The sequence below is a fragment of the Netta rufina genome (assembly GCF_964035555.1).
Source record: "Netta rufina genome assembly, chromosome: 1".
Taxonomy (NCBI): Eukaryota; Metazoa; Chordata; class Aves; order Anseriformes; family Anatidae; genus Netta; species Netta rufina.
Genome location: NC_140123.1, coordinates 17,862,836 through 17,879,659, shown reverse-complemented (window position 1 = coordinate 17,879,659; position 16,824 = coordinate 17,862,836). Strand labels below are relative to the sequence as shown.

At 39.9% G+C, this 16,824-nt stretch overlaps 1 protein-coding gene across 1 annotated transcript in view; it reads right to left on the bottom strand.

Annotated features, from left to right (window-relative positions):
• DDX10 (DEAD-box helicase 10) overlaps positions 1 to 16,824 on the bottom strand; it is a gene marked incomplete at its 5' end in the record, with an annotated part of 183,305 nt that overhangs the window by 46,183 nt on the left and 120,298 nt on the right. Inside the window, one exon of the mRNA XM_084285706.1 lies at positions 9,031 to 9,087. Within this exon, the coding sequence (XP_084141832.1) occupies positions 9,031 to 9,087 (57 nt within the window). The remainder of the gene's footprint in view (positions 1 to 9,030; positions 9,088 to 16,824) is intronic.

The following is a 16,824-nucleotide window of genomic DNA, read 5'->3' as shown; positions in this document are numbered from 1 at the left end:
AACAATCTCTCTCTAACATTTTTTAATCAAAGGATAAAGAGCAACAGAGTAGAAATACAAAACAGTCCCAGTGTTCTCTTCTTCCCCTATTTAAGTTACAGAACATGGTGTTGTGCAGGTAGCATGAAAACATCCAATCAGTGCTGAAATGGAAATCTGAAGCTCAGGTGGGAAGGTCTTTGCCCCTGAATACACTGTGTTCAATGGTTTGCACTCTGCAATACACAAAATGTTCTTGTCTGCTTTCTTGCGTGCTTACTGTTTTTCTAGATACAACTATTGAACTGAAATACTGGATTGATGAAATGTGCATTCACATGGAAAAATGTATATAGCCTAAGTCACTGGCGCTCAGTCATTAGCCTCAGAAAGGAACCTGCAGAAGAGTAACTCTTACTGCTCTCCCTGAGCTCCATCACACTGCCATGTGAGGGGAGGAACATGACGGTGAAATCCTGCTCCTGATGCCTACAGACATGGGGAAGGAGGAAAAGGGAGTGAAATAACACACACCTCTGTGCAAAGGAGAAAGAGAGGTCGAACAGCGACTTGAGCAGCTACACGGTTATTTGCTGATCCCCCTTCAAGAGCCTGGATGGACTGGTGCCAAAGCACTCCTTAATTCTACAGCTACCAAGAGTTAGCGTACCTCTTCCTCACTAGCCACATCATTTGATTTCCTTGCACCCTGTCTATTCCAAGTCTCCTTGAATTCCAGGAGCAAGAAGCTTGGCAAGAGGTTGCCAGCTACAGGACAGCCCCTTTTGTGGGGTGGGTGCCAGCGAACACTGAGGTGACATCAGAGTAGGTGGCAGCTGACATTGCAGGAAACCCCTTCCTGGCAAAGGAGGCAGATACTGAGTACCCTCAGCATCATTTTGCTCATCCTTACCACAGATACAAGAAGCAGTCTTCTCCGTTTCATCTCCAATTCATCCATCTTACATGGCTCAACAAATGGGCTACCTTGCAGTGGGAGATGGTGACGATTAGGAGAAAGTTCTCAGAAAGAGCAGTGAGGCACTGGGACGGGTTGCCCAGGGAGGTGGTGGAGTCACCGTCCCTGGGGGTGTTCAAGGAGAGGTTGGACGTGGTGCTTGGGGACATGGGTTAGTGGTGACATTGGTGGTAGGGGGGTGGTTGGACCAGATGAGCTTGGAGGGCTTTTCCAACCTTAATGATTCTGTGATCCTAATAAACCATAACACAACCCGCAGGATTCAAGAGAAAGAAACATAGATATGTTAACACATTTATTTCAATTTACAATCTTGCAGTTTTGGTAGCCTAAGCCTTTAATAAAAAAATACTCCGTTTTTCCCCAATGCCAAAACATTGCTGTTCATGTCTTTAACGTGTTGAAAATTCTGGAGCTCAGCTCTGAAAGTAAATCTAAGATAGCTCCGAGGATCCTGTTCTAATTATTTCAAATTTATATGGATAAACCAGAAACAAAAAGTTCCCTAATGAATACTGAATTAAACACTGCAATCTGCAAAGCTTTAATACTGCCGAAATTTCTTCAGAATTACATTAGAAATTTAACAAAGTCACTTAACAATAAAGACAGTAACTTCTGTGCTCCCTAACACTGCAGAGATAAGGGACACCTCTCCTGTGCCTCTGTGCTCACAAACCCATATCGCATCTTACATCAAAACCCCCCTCAGAACTGCAACCCAAAAATATTAATTTAAAAAAAAAAAACAAAAAACAAAAACGTTACCATACCTCTGATTACCATAAATTTGAAAGCAAACACAAAGCAAAGCGCACAGTATACTTATGTCAGACACTGTGATGGAAATGCACTTGGTTTGATGCACTGTGCATCTGCCTCACTGCAGCAGACCTTCTGGGTCTTCAGGCACGTGTAAGCTCCACATCCACCCAAATCTATGCTTCTGCCAAAGACTGGGAAGAAATCACCTCAATAACTGGCAAATCATCAGCTTACTGCGTGTAGAGCACTGGGCTGTCATTACATACCACATATGATTAAAAATAACAGTTGTGAATATCATACTCACAAAATTCAATTTCTGTGGCTATGCCCAATCATTTTAAATGGTCACTTACAAGCATCTTTAAAATTCTCCATGTGCTGGTGGCTGCAGTGATAAGGTTCACAGCAGTGTGCATAACTGCAAATCAATCCATAAGAATCCTTCCTTCTCATGTGTTCAGGGCTACAATACATAAATACTAATTTAATCATATATTTTTATTGGCAGAAAAGGCAGGACTTATTACAGCTTTCCTTACAGTAATTTAAGTGCTATGTGAGCTGGAATCATCAATATGATATTTTCAGTAGGAAAATATAGTTGACATTTCCATACAGGCATAATAGCCATTTTCAAATAGGAACTTAAATATTGTAGAATATGTTGATTTTTAAAATTATTTCAGAATACAGATAGTTCAGAATCACTGACTTCTTTATTTCCTTTTAACAACTTGAACCCGAAATTGAGATTCTGCCTCAAAAAAGAAAAAATAACTGAAATTACTAACTAGAAGGTTAAAATATTAATTTTCCAAATTTCTGTTCATCCTCAGAGCTTCTCATGAAAATACAAAACATTACAAAAACAAAATGGTAACAAATACAGCTACTTACAGGGTTTTTTTTATGTGTACAGAATGCAAGAGTTGAGAGACCAGATCTACTTCTAAACCAAGGTTAATTAAATTGTTTTAAGTATGACTTAATAAAAGGGAGCTAACTCTCAGAGTAATTTCAGCTGTAAACTCTCCACACAAGACATACTGGAACATTTTGTAGCTGAATTATCATTCAGCTACAGAATTCTCATTGTTCTATTTTTATGTTTGTTTGTTTCTCTTTGTGCATTGCAGAATCAAGAGCAATGATTGATGAGGACTCAGCAAGTCTTTTGCAGCTATCAAACAGCAGCGATAAGCCATAGCCTGTTTTGAGGCTTTACTGGGCCATGATAACCCTCTCCTGAGGTCTTCTATGAGCAAAACAAACAACGTCTACATCCTCCAGTCCACAAGAAGGATCTAACCCTGAAATGCTGCTCCAATTCTAGAAGTTGCAGGGAGTTAAAGCAATGGTTCCTCAACTCCATCCACCAGGTCACGAGAGGTGACCCAGAACCAAAGCACCTTTACCATTAACCAGCTACCCATCACAATGCAGGGTATCCCACAAGACTTTCCCAAGAACATGTAGGGATAAACTGGTCAAAGGGATTTGGGAACCTGTACTCACAGGAGGCATGGACCGAATTCCTCTCCTTCAGTCCCACACACCCCTTTCCACACTGAAACTACTGCTCACATCCACAGCAAATCTCAGGTTCTCCAGCCTACAGACAAGGCTGTGGGCTAGATTCTCAAGGAAAAGGAAAATCAGGGCAGAAGCAGAGGTGTCAGGTAACAGAAGTCATTTCCAGTAACCCCAGGAATGACATACAATGGATGTCAAATTTTCATCGTATCTTAAAAACTGTATTTCTCCAACAGGACTATTGGCAATAGGTTCCCAAGAGATCCATTTCTGTCCCTTTGCTACCTGGCACAAAGATCTCTTGAGACCCATTCAGCCAGTTTATCTCAAATTCCATGGAGGGTACTGAAGAGTAAAAGAAAATGGGGTTTTAAAGTAGTTTTCTGGTTAACATCTCAACAGAGCATGACATAAGGAGCAGAAAAGCAGAAAACAGAATGCTATACTGAGGATTATACCTTGCAGTGATGTGATACATGCAGATATCAATGCTTTAATCTGTCGTGGTTTTATCTTTTAAGTACATGCTTCCTGCTCACCTAGGTGTATTTTGTAGATGTGCTCACATACATCCCTTCGTAACAAAGTACCAAGATTCCTAACTTCATTGCAACTCCAAGAAAATTTGAGATTATAAAGTGTACCAAGAATATATTTAATAAAATATGTAAAATCTCATACAGGAGTGCTAACTCTTGTCAGAGTACCAGGACATGTTGAGGAAGCACAGGGGAAGAAGAGAGGACATCAGAAATGTTAAAGCATACTTATTATCCTGAATTTGCTGTTCATCTTTTAATGCTCTAAAATTATTCAGCAATAATTCATTCCTATGAAAAAGTGCCTCTGAAGACCAAGTACTTGGATCTCTCTCCGTACTCAGAGGACATCAGTTTTCCTGCCCAATACCCATCCTCAATCGTATTACAATGATTTGTCTTCCTCATTCTTTTCTAAAACAGAAAATCCCTCTCATTTTCCCTAGGTTTAAGTAGGCAACATTTTTCTTACAAATGTTAGGATAAACAGCCTCTGGTCTGTCAGACCCCTTCTTTTCAGTTTTGGACATTTGCATGTTGCAAATCCAACCAGAAGTGTGCATCCTGTTATATGCCAAGTAACTCATATCAATAACTATTAATTATTTGTGAATTACCTAGGAGAGCTATACTACTTTTACATCATGCAACACAACCAGTTTTCTGTGGTGTTGAGAGTATGACTTTAGGAGAATAATGGATAAAGTGACTGATCCAATAACACGAAGAGAAAAATAAGCTCACGTAAGTAATATAAAGCCATAAAATACAGAGCTTTGATACACTGATCATCTTATCCAAGCAGCATGAGACGAGTTGAGGGTCAAACATGAGCAGAAGTTAATACCACCACTTACCACCAAACTGTCAACACTGTCAAAGATGGCATTAAGCAACTGGTAAGATGACAATCCCTAAACAACCAGTTTACACAACGTACAGAGTAAACTCTTAAAACACGAAGTGCTTGGGTAGACTGCTCTCAGAATGACTCAACACCAGTAAGTTCAAGATGACAGGTACAGGGAGGCAGCTAGGTCGTGTAGCATCACTTTCATTTTAATGCTTAGTACGTGAGTACCTTCCATTCTATAACTGCTATAGGATTACCAGTGGCTGAAGTGATCCACCCAACTGTCATGACTGAGCGAGTTTCACCTCCTGGCACTGCTTGCAGACGCTGTCCCAGCTCTTTCTAGCAGATGCTGATGAAGCCCTTCAGGGGCTAGTTTGCTTTTTTTTTTTTTTTTTTTTTTCCCATGATGTTGGGTGTTGGCTGCTGAGGATCACAAAGAACATCGGCACAGGAGCTGGAAGCATCACCTTATCCTGACTCCTGGTCTGCTTCCTGCCCTGTGTCCCACAGACCTGTTCAGCTGCTTCTGGAAAATGCCTTTTTCCTTTAAGAAAATAATTTTCTTAAAAGCAAGAATTACGGAGTGAGGAAGTTTCCTTAACACACCAACACTGTTCTAAGGCACAAGAATAGCAGAACAGTAAATTCACTAAATGAAAACTACAGTCATATTCAGCTAAGCTGAAACTAGCAGCTGCTTGCACAGTAAGGACCAATAAACACCAGTTGAAGCCTAGAAGGGAAGGGGTAATTTGGGGCCAGTGAGTGCCAGCCACATAGGGCTGCTCGGGCACAGAGACATGCTGTGGCCAGGCCCCAGGTCAGCGGCCGTCAGCCTGTGCTTCTGCACACTGCTTTACCTGCCCATCAAAAGACAACACGATTAACTCAATTTTCTCTAGACCGTTTTCAAGAGGACCACAGCAAACAGTATCCAGATTTGTTCGAGGGTTCAAGGACTGCAATTTTATCAGTACCAACTAGAGATAAACACCTGCTTTTTTTCAGTCTCGAAACACTGCATTTGTTAATATCTCATCCAATTCTACATTGGGAGAAAAATAAGTATCTATTGATAGAAAAACAAACAAACAAAAACCATTAAACCCAAGTTTCCAATTTCTCTTTAATATAAATAGGAGAAATCTTTTATCTGATTTCACATACTTTTACACTCAAATTCAATTAATGGCAATAAATTCCAATGAATACTTTCTCCAAAGTGTCCTTTAAGAGCCCTCACTTCTAACCTGGTTTATTTATTGCATGGGGGATTTCTCCAAGGTGGAGTCAATAACACTGCAGCTACCTACTCCTCTAAGCCCCTGTTCCAGGACACTCAGTAGGGTACGCCAGAATTGGTTATTAAATTCCAGTTGCAGAGTCCATCCCAGTACAGCAAAGGTTGAGGAAAACCTTCCCTGCAATTGCTCTAGGCTCATGTGACACCAGGAGAAAAATCATAAGGCCCATCTCTCCTGTGACCTTAATTTCCCTCTTTGTTGGCATACCGACAGAAGAATCGTGCTCATGAAAGGCATGAAAACTCCTGCACTTCGAAATGAAAGGAAAAAATGGAGATACTCTCCTTCTCCACAGAATAATCTGGGGCTATAAAGCTGAAGGAAGGCTGTTATTAAACAAAAGTAGGCAACGAGTGAAAAGAACATAGGCAGAGTAAATGAAAAGTGTCAGTAAGTCCAGGCTCCCAGGACATGAAATGGATGAACATGCACAGACCAGAGAAACCCTAAAACTGAGAGTAAAATAACCAAAGGATCTGAGATTAAATTAAGACTAAAATAATGATGAAAGATAAAATCCCACAGATGTATAGGTTGAAGGGTGAAAATGAACAAACTGGAAGCTGTTCCAAACAGATTCCATTTTCATTTGGAAAGAAAGCCAGCATACATTAAGATTTACCATACGAGGCACTGCACATTCAGCAAAACAGCACTAGAAACATCAGGACAAAAGGTACAAATGACACCAAAGCAGAGATACAGAACTCATCATTGATGAATTACTGTGTAATATTTAAAATGGAAAAATAAATAGCAGTTTTGGTCATGGTAGACCCTGTGGGCTGAGCAGAACAGAAAGACAATAAATAATTCTCAGTAACCCAAAGAGCTTCTCATATGAGAGAAGCAGTTAATAAAACAAACAGGAATGAAGCGGGTAGAAGAAGTGGAACAACAATTTACGACCCCAGCTGCTTTGAAGCAACCGGCTGTTCAGAACTGTTGATCTACTCCTTTTCTCCAGCTGCTGAACTGCATTGTTAGATAGCTAAAAATACCTTTGCTGCTTTTTTGGTTCTCCGTATTCCATTCTCTTTTAACAAAACCCTATTAATTGCCAAAGGAATTTTATATGGCAGAGTAAGTGGGTCACAAGCCATATTCTGAAAGAAAATGTGAAGGTTTTTGAACTCCTGATTTAGGCAGCATATGTTTGCTAAACTAGTTTCTGTTTCAGTAGTTTCTCTGTTTTACTGCTTTCCTTTGTTGTACTTTTTTTTTTTTTTTTTTTTGGTCTGGGTGTCTCACAGGAGCTGCTTGAGTCATATCCCACACAGACCATGGAGAGCTTCAGCTACTATAGCTTCATCTACAAGCTTCTGTGAAGCAGGGAGTGCTCTTAATTAATTCCTCAGACACCTCAAAGCCTGAAACTGCCACCTTTATCTACCAGCTACTGCTCCCTTGCATGTCCAGTGCCCAGCTCCAAGCTGTCACAGCATTTCCCACTGGAAACATCTTCCCTTCAAATGAGCCCCACAGAAAGTGACAGGACCCGATTGCACAGAGTTCTGGCAAAAATAGCCTCTAAACAAAACAAAAAGCCCAGCAGTTTTCAAAGAGGATTATGTCAGCTTCTGAGGCTTGCTTCTTCTTGCACAGAGCGAGCTGAGCACTTGAGGAGTAAAACAAAGTCCAAGTAGTGGCAGGCTTACACAGCTGGCACCCTCACTGAGAGCGTGTGCCACTTGCACACTACAAAAGGACTAGAAAGTCTGCCAGGCAACATTCAATGTGCCAGTGTTGGAAAGAGGAGAGGAAAGGGTATATCAAATTGCTTTTTTACCTTACACAATTCTGGGGGGGGTGATTCTGCATGTAACCCACCCTGTACACGTGCACACTCACACAGATCAGTCCTTAACAGACACCTACTTCATTTCCCACCAGCAGAGAGATTCATTTGATTACCAAAGACTAGGATAGGGGAAGTGCATCAATAAGCAGAGCCTTTTAAGAGGACTGGGTTTATTTCTCCAGCTGCTGAGTAGTATGACAAAGGGCTTTTTATTCCTGAAAAAGAGGTAAAATGAACTAAGAGCCAAGTATCTACAAATATGGTGCAGCCTGATCAGTGTTTTCTCTCTATATTAAGACATTTGTTAATCCCTCATTCCCTAATTTTCCTACAATGCTTGCTGAATATATTAAAACTATGCATCTCTATACATCCAATTACATTCACAAAATTTCTACTGCTTGACTGGGGAGTCATGATGCCAGTGGCTCTCATAGGTTCCGTCTCTGAAGACAGAATCATAATTAATACTTAGTATAACTAGGCTTTCCATCTTAAACTGTAATTACTTTCCACTTCAGAACTACAGTAGGAAGTATCTTCCTGTATTCAAGTCTCCCAGTGCATGATCAGCTTGGTAAAAAAACAAAACAGAACGTTATCCATTTTCTCAGGGGAGTAAGATACTTGCTAACTGCTGAGAACAAAGAGCAACTATTCACATATAGCACAGGAGATGCAGCATGAGACATGACACACACTCCTCTGTCCATATTCTGGAAAATCACCGCAGCTGAATGAAATCTCAGTTCATCAAAATCACAGAATATGGAAAACTAGAACAGTTAAACACATATGAAAAAGGGTGGCAAAGGGTTTGGGCCTAACAAGAGGCAGGAATAAAATTCAGTGTAAACAACTACAGCTTAAAGAAAAGGTTCAGCAGAAACAAGTTGAAATGAGATTTCACCAAAACCCTTACTGCCTGCAATACTGCAGCAAGTTATAAACATGTCCAAGTACTCAGAGGAAAAGAAAATGGCATCAGCACTGCAGCTGAAATGGCAACGCACTTGATATACAAAATCAAGTTGTTACAATTCCAAAAGGCTTCCATCTATATATTACTTACCCTACTCAGTACCTTTCCATAATAAACCATTACAACCACGTCACAGCAAGGGAATGACAAAAGATAAGCAAAAAGAAAATATCCGTAAAAAGTCATTAATCAAACCACTGTTTATTATCGAAAGGAATGCAGTAATTAAAAAACAATTTCAAAACCACAATCACTCACTCCATCAGAAAAAAAAAATAATAATTCTTACCTCGGCGTTCTTATTCCTGGCTTCTCTCCTTGCTGCTTTTTCTTTTAGCCTTTTCTCCTAAAACAAATAAGAAGATCCACAGTTTTAACACAAATTCCTGTTTGTTTTTTTTCTTCTAATATTTTAAGATTAAAGTTGAGACACCGAGATGTTTAATGCACATATACTATACAGGTGGGTTTCATCCTACACATTACTGATGAAAAATTATATAAAAGATTTGATTGAGATATTATTCATAATTCTTGGTCTTTAAAGGAAATCAGAAATACAAGAATGATTCAAACTTACATTTCATCTTAACTGAGATTTGTTACTCTTAAAACAATGATGCAACTAGGTATTTTGAAAGTCAATTAGTACTTTGACAGAAAGTTAGCATCTATAACAGGTTAGTTAAAAATTACACCAAGAGATCATTTTCCGTATTTCTCCCTGTTTTAATATCAAACCTGATCTATTTAACAAGCAAAAATGATCATTTCCTTAACTTCCAAACTGCTAAAGCCACTGGAGAATGAAAGCTAAACCATATTCTCCATAGCCTTTGTATCTCCATTATGAAGTAAATGCTACTGCAGAGTTTTTATTAGTAATTGCATCGATTCAGAAGCCCTAAGAACATCAAGCTGCCTCCACCAAACGGATTGTGCTATGTGAAAATGAGTGAAAAGCAATGATAAAATTGAGTCAGAGCTGCCAGCCAGATTTTTGAACATCCAAAAGTAGCCAAGGTATTTAATGTAAGTGATACTAATTGCCTTGATTGTTTTGTTGTTGTTATTGGGATTTGCTTATTTTTAAACCAATTTAAGGATTATCTCTGTGTTATACTCTGTCAGGTCCTTGCAATTTAACATCCTTCAATTACCGGTTTCATGAGGTAAGGACAGAAATTCAGGTGAGGGCACCCATCAGTGAGAAAAGCACACCACTCCCTATTTTTCATTTGTTTTAGCAATGCTAATGACATTGATTATTCAAACTTTTTCATGCTAGCATAAAAAAGCTGATGCTATGCAATGCTCTCTGTTTCTTTATGCAACTTAGGCTGTCCCTAGCATCAGCACATCTAGAACCAAGCCCACATAAAATCCCTTTACCATCAGTCCCAGGACACCACTTCAGCATGGAGGACACTGACGACCATTTCACAGCATGAGGTCACATTTGGGGAATAACGAGAAAGCTCCAGCTGGCCTGGTGCCACATCATCACAATCAAAGAAGAGACACCATAAGACTAATGAGTAAGGTGATTTGGTCAGGAAGAGCACAGATGACAATGTCAGTGCTAGCTGGGCATGGCTGTATCGAAGCTACAACTGCACAGAGACGTGGGGTAAAGGACACTGATGCAGAACATAGCGGTCCCTCTGTCCTGTATTTCTTTTGCTCAGCCTTCATCCTCTTTTCCCATGCCTTCTTGCTGCACTATTAATTCCCAACAGACATTCCTGCTGGTGCTCTCGAGCCTCTGGCAGGTATTTTTGCTGCAGTCTCTTCAGCTGAGGACTGACAAAGGCTTATTACTCTGCCACATAACTCTACTGTCAGGCCAATTCCAATTTTCCAGCACTAGCTCCAGTTTTATCACGGTGTATTAGAAGCTACCATACAAAGCTGCTTGGAAAAGCAGTGTGGTTCATGTGCAGAGCTGGGAAAAGGAGAACAGAGCTGCCACAATTTTCAAAAATGGTGTCTACATTCAATTTCTTTTGAGACTTCTGTCTGGTATGTGCCATTTTCTATCCTCTCAACTACCGAAAACACAGAAACGTTAGTTTTCTTTCAAATATGGAGTAAATCAACCTTTCCTCTCCAAATCAAAACAGATCAAGTTCATCCCCAAAGGATGGCAAGGACAAAACTGCCTGACGTTTGTGTCTCTCTGCTTTACACAGCTCTCCAGTGCTGTTCCTGACAGCTTTGCACACCAACACCTCAACACCTCCAGACCTACACGCCAGGGCATTCAACACACGCCTTAAAGTAGAACAAAGACGTCGCTTTAGTCAAATCTAACACCGCTCTCGTATTACTTCAGGTATTTTAAAACACAAAAAAAAGCAAGCAAAAATAACAATTGCATTTAAGGGCATGCGAGCCAAAAGAAACCCCTGGGACCAAATGCTACCTGATATGGACACAGTCAGACTGCTCTGCAACAAGCAAGACCCAGCATCTGGAGCACAAGCCCACTGCATCTCTTAACCCTCAGTCCCCCAGACAGAGGAATCACCCAGCAGTGCAGATGTACACTGAAAAAAAAATTATATCTGATTTTCCAAGACCTCAAAACAGAGGTGTTTTGTTTTTTTTTTCCATGATCATAATTTCCTGGGAGTGTTACTTCATTTTAAATCAAACAGGTTTTGTTTATTTGCCAATATGTATTGGCTCTATTAAACTGATTGCAGAACACCTTTCAAATTGCCCAAAATTTCATCATTAAAACACTACAACCTTTACCACCAACTTTACATGACTTATATTTAAAGGTCCCTGCCAACCTAATTAAAACAAGAACAGGTATCACACTGAAAGAGCTCCCTGATTTATGATAAATGGACAAAGGAAAAAAGAGATGAAACCAGTTCACTGGGATGAACACTGCTGTGTTTAAATATACAGTGGCACAAAGAATGAAGACCTGGCCTCTTTCTGAATGCCAACAATATGAAAGACAGGAGTAAACGCTTTTTCTTTCAAATATGAGCCACGCACCTTTATGAAATAGAAAAGAGAGAAGGGGAAAAGAGTTGGAAACAGTCAATGAATTACCTTGCTCCAAGCAGAAAGCCCAGTAAGGCAGACTTCAGCACAGGTAAAAGGATATTAGACAGGATGTTACCATATTCCAGAGGGAGATGATATTATTCCTTCTCTTCCAAGTCAAATCTGTATTCATTTGATCATTTTTACTTATGCTTTTCTAATGCTTTTACTGAAGTTTTCCACTGTCTCCCACCCTTTTTCTAAATGCTTTAGTTGCGCGTTCTTTGCTCTTTGAGGTCACCATTGCTCTCTTATTTTTCTGCAAAAACTGTGATCCTTTTCAAACTTTACTTCTGAGCTAGAAAATAACCCACCAGATATTACAAAGCGGGATAAAGGTATTTTTAAATTGGACAGAACAGAAAATTTTAGATGGAAAATTTCTATGGTATGTGAAAAGACAGTGTCTTAACTACAGGCACAGGCTTAAACCAACAGAGTAACCGCTGAAGTTCCTGCTCCAGGGATTTACCACAGAGCACTGGAACGACAGCTATGAAAGCAGAAGATTGACATAATGGCACAGCAGAGCACTATGCTGGACAGCATAATATATGTAAGTCTCTAAAGAGACAAAAGGTCTCAGAGGTGCAGAGACTGAAATCAGGAGTACAAAATAACAACAGGAGAGAGAAGTGTTACCAGGACCCTTTTTTTTTTTTTTTTTTTTTTTGTAGGACTTGGTTCTTTGTTAATGAAAAACAAAACCAAATTCCCTATAGAGTGCATCTATACACTTGGTTGGAATTAGGAGTGTGCTTCAAAAAGTAACACCCTCATCAGCCCCACTTAGGTTTTGCTTCGCATTACGAGGCAGTCTCCAGTAGCACAGCTAATAGACTCCAACCGGTGCTGGGCATTCCTGGGATCATTCAGGCTGAGATCATCAGGAGGCCTCTGCTCAGCCTGGTCCAGCCTCCTGCTCCCAGCAGTGTCATCTCTGAGGTCAGACCATGCTGCTCAGGGCTTCATCACATTGGGTCAAAATCCCAAGGATGGAGACTGCAGAGCATCTCCAGGCAATCCGTGCCTCTGCCTGACTGTCCTCACACAGAAAAAGTTTCTACTTAGCCCCAAGCTGGACCTTTTGTTTCAACTCATGCCCATGGCCCTCTTGCTCTGCACTGGTCTGAAGAGCCCGGCTCTATCCTTGCTGACCTCTCTGGAAGTACTGAGAGCTGCTGTGAGGTCCCCAAAAGCCATCTCTGCTCCAGGCTGACCAAGCTCCCCCAGCCTCTTCTCACAGGACCACCACCTGACTGTCTTCTGCCAAACTCTCTGCTTTGTCAGTGCCTTCCTGTGCTGGGGGGTCCCAAAACTGGTGCACTATTCCAGACAGGATGTCACAAATGCTGAGGAGAACGATCACTTCCCTCAAAGCGATTCAATTCAAGGCATCAGCTAAGAGGTAATCAGGTGTAACCTCACCACCACCTCACAGCGTGCAATCTGGCTCTCAGCACCAACTACGTTATGCTGCAAACTTGCTTGCTGATGCAGGAATAGCCATCATGCTTTAACGTAGGCTTCAATGCAGGAAAACAATCTTACTGTGGCACTGCTTCGATTTATGTGCAGCTTCAAGCACATGCATCGGTACATAGAGCATACAATCCTGAAAAACCATGTGCTGAACAAGCGCTGAAACACTTTTCCCCAGCCATGACCTTATTTTCTATTACCTAATGGACAAATTGTGAATTTTACTGTGCCAAAGAAATATCACCATGTAATAAAGACACCCTATTATATGACTGCATGAAATTAGAAATTAACTGTAGTGCCTTAAGTTACAAGGAAAGGCTTCAGCGTAGCCAGGAACATAGATTTTCAAAGACTCATGTTGAGTATTTTAACACCATGTCACACTTCCTCATTTCTATTGCTAGGAAGAAATATGGGCACATGCAGAACACACACGGACAGCATCCTGTAAGACAGTTGTAATAATGTAATCAAATGTGGCAAAGTTTAACCAAACAATCTGATCTTGATTTGTTTCCTGTCAATAGATTCTGTTCATCTATGGATGTGCCTGTAGCTGTCTGTATCTACTCGGTGTCTAACATTGGTTTTCATAGACAGGAAAAAAAGAAAGTTACACAAAGTCTGGGTTTTCTTGGAATATTTAACACAGACCACAATACCAGATTTTATCACTGCCCTATCAAGCTATAAATCGTAACTTGTAAAAATAGCACATAATTTAGAGACAAAAAAAATCCTAGCATAGGAAAACAAAAGGCTGTTTCAACGTATGAATACTTCATTATACATGCTACTGGCTGACTATCTGTACAGCAAAACTTCACATCATAGCACCACAAGGTTGTCAGATAAAGCTTTAAAACATCACAGTTTGATTAAATGCTCTGGTCTACAATAGTGAAGTCAATTACGCGTGTTTTATTTTGCATTTATATTGAATTGTAGCTCCCTTTTGCACCTATATAGCATCTTCTTTACAGTTTAGAGCTAGCTATGTGCTTTTGGGGCTATCAACATTGAGCACGAGAAAGAAGTTTAACCAAAAATCAGTGAAATAATTTGCTGCAACTTAACTTGGCCCCTTCGGATGCAAACCAAGCAATCTCACATTAAAAGACAAGGGTCAGAATATCCTTTTATTATCTGAGATCAGCAACATGATGGATTTTGAACAGCTGCTAAATACAGATTATGAAGACATTTGCAGAACAGTTGGGACAGATCAAGGACCACAGGTTCATGGACTTATGAAACAGGTGAGGAGATGGGATCAATGTTCCTGACTAGCACAACATAGGACTGAATTAACTTCTACTACAATCTGTATCCTGGTTTAAAAAGAGCACTATCTAGATATTAAAAACCTTTCACTGAAGGACAGTACACCACAGTCACTCAAAACTAGCTGCTGTTTGTAATCTGGTCTATTTATCTTGGATCCCTTGGGATTCCGTTCCAGTGCCCAGCCACCCTCGTGGTAAAGAACTTTTTCCTAACAACCAGCCTATGATTATATTATATATTTATCCAGCTGCATGCTAGACATTTTGTCCAGAAGGATTCTGTGGGAAACAGTATCAAAAGCTTTACTGAATTCTGAAAAGATTACATTAACTGACCCTGGTCAACTAGGCAATTAAGTTCAGGACTTTCCCCTCATGAACCCCTGTTGGCTGCTACCAATGACTGCTTTTATCTTTCAAGTGTTTTCCAGTAACTCCCAGAATAATCTTCTCCATCTTCTTTTAACAGGCCCTGATGCGAGACTGGCAGGCCTGTAATAACCAGAGTCTTCCTTCTTGCCATTCTTAAAAATTGGAACAGCATTTGTCAGCTTCAAGTTGATTGGGACCTCTCCAGACTCCCAAGAAAAGTAATTGAGAGAGGTCTTGTGATGATATCAGCCAGCTCTCAAGTATTATCCCTGGGATGAATCCCATCAGGCCCCATAGACTTACATGCATCCAGATGGAGCAGCAAATACTGCACAAGTTCAGGGTTGGCTGAGGATCATGCCAGAAGAATCCCACTGCAATAGTTCACATCAACCTGATCAGCTAGAACATGCAACCAAATCTTTCTCTAAGGGAAGAGCTCAATCCTAAAAATATGTTCCAAATTTCTCATTCCTAGAAATCTATATTCATGCCTGTCTTAAAACACAACTTTATTTGTTCAAGCACAGCTTAGCAGGAAAGCCTTCTTCCATTTCACCGTAAAATAATCTTGAAATAGCACACTACAAAGAACAAATCTCATGGTTCCACTAGAAGCATCTACTTAATCAGGAGACACTGATTTGGGATGTTGCAGTTGCTGAAGTTTTAGTCCCTTTAATTTGCACAACGTTAATTGTATTAAATCTAACTTACTAATCAAAACATTTAAGTGAAAAGCTTGCAGAAAAATCAGTATATTCCATAATTTATTTACCAAACCAGATTCCGTTCTGACAAAAATAAACATACATACACATTTCAGCACACCTCCTTTCCACAAAACCACACTCATTATAGATACTCCTTTCATTTAGTTCATCGTTAAGGCAAACTTAAGCCAGTCATTCTATTATTCTGCTGTAGATTACCAGCAGGCTAAGTTACCAACTTATTATCCTTAAAAGTATTATCATGGTAGTTCTCAAATCCTCCCAGAACTCTCCTGCTGTTTCAAGACCCTTTTCAAACCAACGTTAATGGTATTACGCAGCTCAGAGACCTTCTTTATCAGCTTTTAAAAACTTCCTGCAAAGTATCATTCTTTTCCCCCAGTTACACATCAAGTTAATGAGGATGGTTAATAATCTCAGTGATTACAGGAATGAAAAGCTTTAATCATCATCATGTAGTTTGACTATATCATTTGGCATTCCACTAAACAAAAAGCAGTTACAGCTACTGCAACCTTCTACCTTTTCTGCATGAGAACTGGCAACTGCTCTGCCTAACCAGCAGCCAAAACCATGGATATAAAACTGCTTCTGTTTCTAATATATGGAAAAGTTAGAATATTAGCTCTGCAACTGACTTTTCAATTTTTCCTCTTTCACAGTTGGATTTTAAAACAAAAATTCATACCCTTTTTACTTCTCCCTCAAGACACTAACACATTTATTAAAAGACGAAACTCTAACATTCCCATTCTGTGTTCTTAAGTTGAGGCAAAAAAGGAACGAATAATAACAGCCCTCTCTATATGGTGAGGTTAGGAATATGTGAAAGATACACATAAACTCTGTTTATATGGATCAGCCTTAGTTTTAGGATATACAAACAAACAAAAAATTGCACTTTTGAAAGCTGAAAGTACTTTTTTTTTTGTCTATCACAGAAAGCCCCTTTTTCTTTGACTCTCTTATTTGTACAGTTAATTGAGAGTTCATTTTATTTTGTCCAGAGGTTTAACAGCAACATTAAAAAAATACACAGTTTATTGTCACTTGTTATTAACAGATTTATTTGACATAGTTCAACAAGGCCAAGTGCAAGGTCCTACACCTGGGATGGGACAAACTCAAGCACAAATACAG